The sequence below is a fragment of the Sardina pilchardus genome, chromosome 3 (assembly GCF_963854185.1).
Source record: "Sardina pilchardus chromosome 3, fSarPil1.1, whole genome shotgun sequence".
NCBI lineage: Eukaryota > Metazoa > Chordata > Actinopteri > Clupeiformes > Clupeidae > Sardina > Sardina pilchardus.
The window spans coordinates 24,092,817-24,103,131 of NC_084996.1; the positions used below are offsets into that span (position 1 = coordinate 24,092,817).

The following is a 10,315-nucleotide window of genomic DNA, read 5'->3' on the forward strand; positions in this document are numbered from 1 at the left end:
ATTTTAAATGTGAATCTATATTTTACACAATTGGATATAGTTATGACATTAATAGCCTATTAATGACCTCATGTCGGAATGGCACGTTGTTTGAAAAAAAAAGTTAAATACCGCCACTGCGACCATGAAAAAAAAAAATGTCGGAGTGGTGGGACTTTTTCCCATAAAGAGACATGCCTCCACTACGACAATTGGACGTCAATGTCGGAGTGCTGGTATGTCGGAATGAACGGCGGATACCCAAACGAGAGGCTGGCTAGTTAGCTAGCTATTATGCTAGTTAACGGTTACATCTTGCTGCCAGCTAAGTCACTTAACAGTAGTGTTTGTACAGTCTATGAATGAAGTACAACTTATTTGATGTGTTTAATCCTCTGACTCATGATATTTTCATCGGCAAGGGGGAAGCTTAAACAAGACCTGCTGGCTGGCGCCCGTGGCTGTGAATTGGTCTAACGTCACTAACGCGACTGATGTGTTTGTAGTCGTTGGAAACACGATCTTTTACCCGACTGGGCGGGTCAATTGAAACAAATGACAACTTACGTTCAAAGTTAAAAAACAACGTGATCACTCAAGGTGTATATGAAATTACACTGGTAACTAAGAGAGGACACATGTGAGTTGTTGATCATATGACAAAATTATTTGTATCCCTTTCACCTGTTTTGAAAAAGACGTTAAACTGAAAAGTGTTTCAATTGACCCTGCTCTCCCCTACACGCAGAAGTCCGCAGTGAGTGAGGGCAAGTAAAACTTGAAAAGCACTCCGAGAGCTAACAAACAGACAAACAAACGCAAACCCCGATGAAAACATTACTTTCCTCGGCGGAGGTAGGATAATAATTATCAAATTGAAAGCACACTATGACAGGTCTATTCGTGTGATCACGCATGCATGTAGGCTACAGGCAAATTAGTGTTCGTTAAAGATTGCGTGGATTTTGATGCAACACAAGAGAGCATTTAATGAGTGCTTAATGCGGCTGCAGAAACTTTACAGATCCCATTGTCAGCTTCAACAACAAGATTCAAGAACATCTGAACTATTAGCAGAGGATACTAGAACGCAGTATGCAAAGGTCTTTTTTTCTTTTCTTAAAGATCCACTTTTATTTTATTCAAAAGATTCGGAATGTTTTACATTAGGCCTAGGCTGCTTGAAATAGGCCCTAAGTTCAGGCTGCTCAAAGTTATTTTGCACTTTATATTTATTCTATTCAGAATAAATTCAGTGTCTGTTGTCTGTCTTTCTTGAAATGTAGGCCTAGTAAAGACAACTACAGTATTGTTTTGCGTTCAAGTACCATTCAAGTTAAGACTTTTTGGTATGTTACAAGCATATTACTTTGAAAACACTTGAAATGTAACAATAAATTAAATAGGCCTAGAAATGTACATGCGTTATTGATTTTATTAACTTCAGGGTAGCCTACACCATTTTCAGTGACAATTTAAGATTCGGACCTTTGCCGGGAGGACATTTTATTAACTGGACCTCTTTGAATTTTAATTGAATACCCCTGGTCTAGAGTGTGCATTAACTTTGAATAACCGCACGCCGTGTCGTCCATTACCCCGTACATATTTAGGCTGGATATTGAAGTGGTCTGTTTGACTAAATGGCGCCCTCTTTGGCAAACCCAATTGAACTTCAATGGCTTCAATTGAACAAGCATTCTCTTTTCTAATTTTCCCATTTTTTGTGTCTATTTCTAAGTTCAAGATTTTCATATGAAGGAGGGCACAACCATGCCTCATGTTCACCATAGCTCTTTGTTTATGCATAACCTCTCATAATTCATGAAAACCAAGAAAAAGCAAAAGTGGCACATACTGTATGGTTATATTCCAGAGGTCTTGCACAAAAATTATAGAGTAAAGTGGATGTAATGAAATTGCTTTTTATTATAATTCAGTGTAAACACAACTATTTCAAAAACTATTTTCAAAGTTCAAAGGTCAAAGGTAAAAAAAAAAACACTATAAATATATCGAGCTAAGACTTTTGAAGTTTGAACCTTGAAAACAATGGTGTTGGCTCCATATAAGTAAAAAGAACAATCAAAAATGTTATGTGGTTTTACTACAAATTGGAAAAAATCAGACTAAATGGGTCACTTAGGGCCCTTTTCCACCGACAGAGAACCGGCTCCGTTCCCGAACCAACATTTGAACCGTTCGTCGTGTTTCCACCAAACAAAATCCGGTTCGGAACGTGGCACCTTGGACGTTGACTAGCATTTTAAATAGCTAGTTTCTGCCCTTTTTATGGGACAACTGGTCATATCGTTCTGCCGTTTATGCATCTCATTAACTTTTGCTTTTGCGTGCACCAGCACCACCCATTGTTGATGATGCATCCTTGGGTCGGTTCAGGACTGGTGTAAATGCGGGCTGGTTCACTAGATAGCACCACGGTTCAAAGACTTTCGAACGGCACCAGTTCAACACCAGGTTCGTTTTTGGTGGAAAAGCGCCTTTAGTGAGAGACTTAGTGGGTCACTTAGCAGAGATTGAGATGTGTGTTTGGAGCAGTTTTTCAAATCCCCAGGGGGGGATTTAGACTCCAGGGCCCTGTAACTCGAAAAATCAAACTTAACTTTACGTTACGCATGGCTTACGAACTCGTAAATCATAATGATCCGGGTGTAACTGAAACTTGTCGCAAGTCACACGTGAGATGCACGCAACTTAAACTGTAACTCGAAAGAGCAACCACTGTAAATGTTGTAGTAACGAGGGAATCAGCGTCCGTTTCCCCCCTGACAACATGAAAATGCTGTTCGTCCAAGCTGCTCTTACAGCTGAGGAATGGAAGCTCTTACAGCTGCCTAATGAAATAACTGTCACTTAGGTAGAGGGGAAAAAAAAACATTTTATTCTCAAGCTGACGAACACAAAGATACATTCTAGAAAGAAGATTTGGGACGTGAAAACAGAAACCGTGAACAGCTGGGTGAGGAGCACACAAGACGCGACTATTAATGGCAGGAAACGAATGCTCAATTGCTAAAATAACGGAGGCGAAGAGAATGCAAGAGGGCAAGCATGAATGCAAGCGACTTAGTTATCCTAGGTTGTTCAGACACTTACGACAGCGTTACGTGTGGTATGAAGCAGTCGTAACTTTTGTCTTAAGTTACGTTACACGTAGACTTGCGAATCATTTGAGTTACATGCGTATCTTTTTACGATAGGCTTAAGATATGCGTAAGGTCTAAGAGCAGCTAACGTGTGCTTCGAGTTACAGGGCCCAGAGGGTTAAAAATAACATAGGTATAACATAGAAGGACGAAAAAAAATATTTAAACTTTTTTAACTTTAATGTTATTCTCAATAATATTAGGATTTTTATCATTTTTTTTGGTGTTGGTGTCCTTATGTGTGCTAACAAAGAAAGTATGCCAATTTGGCCTGTCAAAAACATGCTCAGATGCTGTACAGTACAAGTCCATTAAAGTTTCCCTAAAATTTGATAAGGGAATGAAGCGGCCCATTTTCGCAGATATTTAGCGCCCTCTCATGCTTATTTGGCACCCACACAATTCATAGCGTTATGCTCAATGGTTGCTATGCAGCAGTTCCCAATTCACGGTAGATTTGTGGTCATGGTCTGACCTCTCCTCATTTAACAAAGCTGAGGTAACAGTGGTTTTCCATTCTATGTCATCTTCATCAAACTTTTTACATACTTCGTCATTCATGAGACTGATCATCTTTGATGAGTTCAACAACATGAGACTGATCGGCATTTAGCTCAACATGAGACTGATCATATTTGAGTGTTGCTGTGCTGATACACTGGAGTGCATGCATACTAAGTGCAACTGTGTAAACCATCCTCCATCCTCATCCACCATCCTCATCATCACCATGTCTCTCAGTCTCAGATCGGTGCCTACTTTGGAGCAGAGGTGTGTGTGGTGGATTTGGACGGAGACTCCAACACTGATCTAATTCTGGCATCTGCCCCCATGCACACAGAGGGAGAGAGAGAGGGGAAAGTATTGGTCTACAAATGTACTACCGAGGTAAGAGGATAGTGTTGGTACATATCAGATGAAGTGTCATGACATATTTCCTGCTGTGTGCATTGAGCAAATTTAGTGCACACATTAGGACATATGTCACCAGTGGGGTGTACTACGAACCTCGATTAGTGAGTTAGCGAGGTATGTTGTGCTCAAAGCCAGGGTATACGGTGATACGAAACTTTACCAAGAATGTAAAGTACCCAGAAAGCTGTCTGAAATCTCCCATCATGAGGTAAAAACAGAGCACACGTCATGCTTTCTGCACAGGAGTCTCATGCGGTTGTGTCTGACACTAGTGTGTCCCTGCTGGGGCTGGAGGGTCAGAGGGGGAGGTTCGGCTCGTCTCTGGCCAGCCTGGCTGACCTGAACGGGGACGGGATCAGGGACGTGGCCGTGGGAGCTCCTCTGGAGGATAACGGACAGGGCAGCGTGTACATCTTCAACGGGAGGAGAAGAGGAATCAACCCCACCTACTCACAGGTGAGAGAGAGAGAGAGCAACGCGAGCAATGCGCAACGTGCGACGAGCAACGCGCAACGCGCCCGTCCACACGCACACACACACACACACGCACACGCACACGCACACGCACACACACAAACACACACACACACACACACACACACACATATACAGTGTATTGACAAAGTGTAACAATGTTTGTTATGTCTGTATATGCTTATATTATCTTTATTTTATAATTTTTTTATTGATTTGTTTAATCATTATTATTACTGTATTCCCGTGAACGCTTTGGCAATGCACCATGTGGTTTGTCGTGCCAATAAAGCATATTTGAATTGAATTGAATTGAGAGAGAGAGGGAGAGAGAGAGAGAGAGAGAGAGATTGAGTGTCTCTTGTTAGCCTGGTAGATCGGGTTAAAAGAAGTGATTGTGCAGTACGAGACATGGCTGGTTGCCAGCACTAATAGTGCTTTGAAAGAATCAGTTGAAACTGGCTTAGTTCAGAATGCTTTGGGTCTGGATAGGGTCACCCATCGTCCGTGACTCTAGCTTATGGTCATACTTACTGTAGCACACATCTCTAAACCCCATATAACACAGAATTTCCCCTTTAAGTGACGGGATTATGAGTTCTCCCGCACCATTACTTATCTATGAAGGAAGCAGTCACATTCATGACATGATGTACGCTATATCCTACCTACAGTATGTCCCTGGTAATATGTACTTTTCCAAATGTACTGAATTCCATGATTTCTCCATCAATACATTTACTGAATTCCATGATTTCTCAATCAATACATTTACTGAATTCCATGATTTCTCCATCAATACATTCACTGAATTCCATGATTTGACCATCTGGACCCTGTAGGTGGCCCTACACCATATGTATATATACTGTACACACACATTTATATAAACGAGTAGATAACAGCTGACTGATGTGTCACTATCAGCATTTCTGTTGAACTCTTTTCTCTGCGTTGTCCATGACAGAGGTTTGCGGGTTCGTCGGTGCGGTCCAAACTGCGGTTCTTTGGGCTGACCGTGGCCCAGTCTGCTGTGGACCACAGTGGAGACGGACTACCTGACATCGCAGTCGGTTCTAAAGGAGCGATTCTGCTGCTCAGGTTCTCATATCATTTCTCATAACAGCCTACTGCATGCACACAGCACATACACACCATGTATAGTTATAGCCTACTGCTTGCACACAGCACATACCCACCATATATAGTTTGTGTGTGCATACTGTATGATGTGCACTATCAGTATGTTTTCACATGACACAAGCTGGGGTGTAGTGATCAAATAAGAGGTGGGTAAACTATACATTCTGTGATACGGTGAGATCTATAGAATTTTAAGAATGAGAAAATATTTCACAGATGCACAACTTCTGTTGCATTAGTTCACATTTGGGTTTACAAATGCACGAATGTTGTGCATGTTCTCAGATTATGAAACACGGATGAATGTGTTTTGCCCCAAAAGTTGCAGTGCATTTGGGGCAAAAGTCTTGAGGGCATGACACTTGAAAGTCGTGATGCACAGGATAGGATTTGTGTACCTGCAACACGGATTTGTGAACCCGTAGCCCCTATTTTGTGTTACGTAACAAGGTATGTAAAAAAATATGTACAGCTTCAAATTTACGGTTACACATTAGTGTGCCCATGCGAAATCTGCAGTGAAATGTGCTCGTGACTTTTGCACCAAATATGCTGTACCTTCATACAGTAGATGCAAACATGCCCACATACACATTCACCCATATTGCCTTCCACTGTATCTTGTGTAGTACTCCTTAATGTGACAGAAATAAATTTGTGTGTGTGGCCGTGTGTGTGTGTGTGTGTGTGTGAGTGTGTGTGTGTGTGTGTGTGTGGCTGTGTGTGTGTGTGTGTGTGTGTGTGTTTATGTCACAGGGTTGTGTGTTTAACTCTGTCTCTGACATTGGTGTTGTATATTGTGTTGTGATGCTTAGGTCCAGACCTGTGGTATCCATGGTGACCAGTGTGACTTTTGCCCCGCCCCAAATCCCCACCGCTATCTCAGACTGTAAGACTCCCCTACAGTTCAAGGCATCAGTGTGTTTCAGCATGACAAAGACCACCAAGGACAAATTCACAGGTGCAGTCATCACAATAAGACAAATTACTCTATGCACTGAGTGAGTGAGTGAGTGAGTGAGTGAGTGAGTGAGTGAGTGAGTGAGTGAGGGTGTGAGTGAGTGAGTGAGGGGGTAAATTCAGGATTTTTCTCATCAGTAGTTCCATGTTGGTGGAATGAGTTTCCCAGTGCTCTTCGTTCCAATAGTAGTTTGGAGTCGTTCAAGAGGAATCTGAAGGCATATTTATTCAATATGCATTTAGTCTATTCATATTCTTATGGTTAGGTTTGTATGTTTTAGCGTTGTTTTGTTACCATTAGGCCATTGATTAAATTTGCATTGTTCCATAGTTATTGTTATTATATAATTGATTGAATTACTTTATTGTTTAATCTCCTATTTAGTCATTTTTTTTCATTGGATTACTTTTAATGACACTAGTTATTGTTTATGTAGCTATTCTCTTCAGTCGACACTATAGTATGATCAACTGCTAAACTTAATTATTGTGTTGTTTTGTTTGTATGTCGCTTTGGACAAAAGCGTCTGCTAAGCACCACCACCACCACAACCATAACCATAACCATAACCACAACCATAACCATAACCATAACCATAACCATAACCACAACCACAACCACAACCACAACCACAACCATAACCACAACCACAACCACAACCACAACCACAACCACAACCACAACCACCACCACAACCACAACCATAACCACAACCACAACCACAACCACAACCACAACCACAACCACAACCACAACCACAACCACAACCACAACCATAACCACCACCACAACCACAACCACAACCACAACCACAACCACAACCACAACCACAACCATAACCATAACCACAACCACAACCACAACCACAACCACAACCACAACCATAACCACCACCACAACCACAACCACAACCACAACCACAACCACAACCACAACCATAACCATAACCACAACCACAACCACAACCATAACCATAACCATAACCATATTTTAAACAGTAGCTAGTGTAGTGTAAGCAGCTTAATTGGCTGCCTCATTCATTCCCTCCGTCTCCACTGAAAGCTGGTGTGTGTGGAGAGAGTTCTGGTGCATAATGGCTGCTGTGCATCACCCGAGTGGGTGCTACACGTTGGTGCTGGTTATTGAGGTTCCCTTTTCACGTTAAAGTACTTCTGGTGCTTTGATAAAGCGCTATGTAATGCAGTGCGTTGTTGTTGTTGTTGTTGTTGATGTTGATGTTGTTGATGATTACTGATGGAATGCTCTTCTCTCAGACCTGCAAGCAAAACTGAAGGTCACCCTGAAGCTGGATCACGTCCGCCAGCGCTCTCGTGCTTATTTCACAGCCAGTGAACACGAGATGAACTTCATGGCCCATATGGCACTGCAAGAACACTGTGTCCACTATCCTTTCTTTGTGCGGGTCAGTGTCTGATAGAAAGTGAAACTACATACTTTGGGTCTATTTGGGATTGTAAAGACATTGAATTGCCTCTGTAGGAAATATTTTATATATAATGTCCCACTCAATTCCATTCCATTCCATTGCTCACTACATCCTGCACATGCAGCACTGCCGAACCTGATCAGTGTTTGTCTGCAACACTCAAAATACAAATATATTGATTATTTATTGCTTGTCTGTGTAAACTGTTGCTGCTGGTGTGCATAGGTAAGTGACAGAAGGTGTTGCCCATATGCGCTGTGCTTAAACTGGCCTTGCCTTGCCTTGCCTTCACCCTTCATGCTTCTCTCCGTCCCCCTCCTCCTCCTCCTTTGCCCCCCCAGTGCTCGCCCGAGGATGCCCTGAGTCCCGTGGGGGTGCAGGTGGCCTTCTCCTTCGAGGGGGTTCCCATACCTGACGGCCTGGCACCTCAGCTGGACAGCAGCTCCAGTCTCGTCACAAACCACAAGGTACTCCGGATTCAGCTGGCTCAAGTTTGTGACAATGCCAACATCACATTAAGTGATCCCCAACGGTATCGTTCTTCATGTTATTATCGTTACAGCTTAGCTTATGTGTGAATGCCGTCATTCATATTAACAAGAGCGAAATTTGCTTATAGTTATCGTTATAGTTCTCATTCTTGGTGTGAATTAAGGCCCTTAAGGCCTATCACCATGTTAGTCTTGTACCAGTGGGATCTTTCTGGAGAAGGGTTCAGGCCCGATTTTTGTTGTTGTCATGAGACTACATGAATATCCTTGTATGTTACTGTACTGTACCTTTATTGTTGGAGGCTACCTTTTTTGTGCCACAGTTAAAGTTTAAGATTGACTGTGGAAAGGATAGAGTCTGTGAAGACAACCTACGAGTTGACATCAGCTTTGCAAGGTAGGTCTGCAAAGATAAACAAGGTAAGTCTGCAAAATATAAACAAATGCTCTCAAATAGTTCAAAGCCTTACGCAGATTATCTGTTCCGATTCTAATGGACAAATGGAAGTCTGCAAAAATGAAGGGAATGTACCACATCAGCCTTGCATCTCACATGTTTGTCCAGCAGGGGGCTCTCTGCCTTCAATATAAAGCCACTGGAAGTGCCTTTAGAGGGGCAGGCTCTCTGTTGGACCCTCCTTTAGGGTGTGTGTTGCCTGGTTCCTACAGGTCCTCCATCATCGAGGTGGGCATCGCTCAGAAGATGAGTATAACAGTGATGGTGGAGAATAGAGGAGAGAACTCCTACGACACCCGTGTGTTTCTCTCCTACCCTCCTGGCCTCTCCTACAGGACCTTCACCAAGAGCCAGGTGAGGACCTACAGGTCTCTAGAGCAGTGCACTTGATATGATGCTGCAAGAGGTGAGGGATACCAGGTATCTAGAGCAGTGCACTTGATATGATGCTGCAAGAGGTGAGGGATACCAGGTATCTAGAGCAGTGCACTTGATATGATGCTGCAAGAGCCAGGTGAGGGGGAACAGGTCTCTAGAGCAGTGCACTTGATATGATGCTGCAAGAGCCAGGTGAGGGGAACAGGTCTCTAGAGCAGTGCACTTGATATGATGCTGCAAGAGCCAGGTGAGGGATACCAGGTCTCTAGAGCAGTGCACTTGATATGATGCTGCAAGAGGTGAGGGATACCAGGTCTCTAGAGCAGTGCACTTGATATGATGCTGCAAGAGGTGAGGGGGAACAGGTCTCTAGAGCAGTGCACTTGATATGATGCTGCAAGAGCCAGGTGAGGACAAACAGGTCTCTAGAGCAGTGCACTTGATATGATGCTGCAAGAGCCAGGTGAGGACAAACAGGTCTCTAGAGCAGTGCACTTGATATGATGCTGCAAGAGCCAGGTGAGGGGGAACAGGTCTCTAGAGCAGTGCACTTGATATGATGCTGCAAGAGCCAGGTGAGGACAAACAGGTCTCTAGAGCAGTGCACTTGATATGATGCTGCAAGAGGTGAGGGGGAACAGGTCTCTAGAGCAGTGCACTTGATATGATGCTGCAAGAGGTGAGGGGGAACAGGTCTTAGAGCAGTGCACTTGATATGATGCTGCAAGAGCCAGGTGAGGGATACCAGGTCTCTAGAGCAGTGCACTTGATATGATGCTGCAAGAGCCAGGTGAGGGGAACAGGTCTCTAGAGCAGTGCACTTGATATGATGCTGCAAGAGCCAGGTGAGGACAAACAGGTCTCTAGAGCAGTGCACTTGATATGATGCTGCAAGAGGTGAGG

General features: G+C 43.2%; 1 protein-coding gene across 2 annotated transcripts in view; it reads left to right on the top strand.

Annotated features, from left to right (window-relative positions):
- LOC134077105 (integrin alpha-X-like) overlaps positions 1-10,315 on the top strand; it is a 40,612-nt gene that overhangs the window by 18,352 nt on the left and 11,945 nt on the right. For both annotated transcript variants that reach the window (XM_062532517.1, XM_062532518.1), the window contains 8 exons: positions 3,888-4,034; positions 4,305-4,517; positions 5,503-5,636; positions 6,494-6,639; positions 7,914-8,062; positions 8,428-8,553; positions 8,901-8,974; positions 9,247-9,388. In XM_062532517.1, coding sequence (XP_062388501.1) covers positions 3,888-4,034; positions 4,305-4,517; positions 5,503-5,636; positions 6,494-6,639; positions 7,914-8,062; positions 8,428-8,553; positions 8,901-8,974; positions 9,247-9,388 — 1,131 coding nt within the window. The remainder of the gene's footprint in view (positions 1-3,887; positions 4,035-4,304; positions 4,518-5,502; positions 5,637-6,493; positions 6,640-7,913; positions 8,063-8,427; positions 8,554-8,900; positions 8,975-9,246; positions 9,389-10,315) is intronic.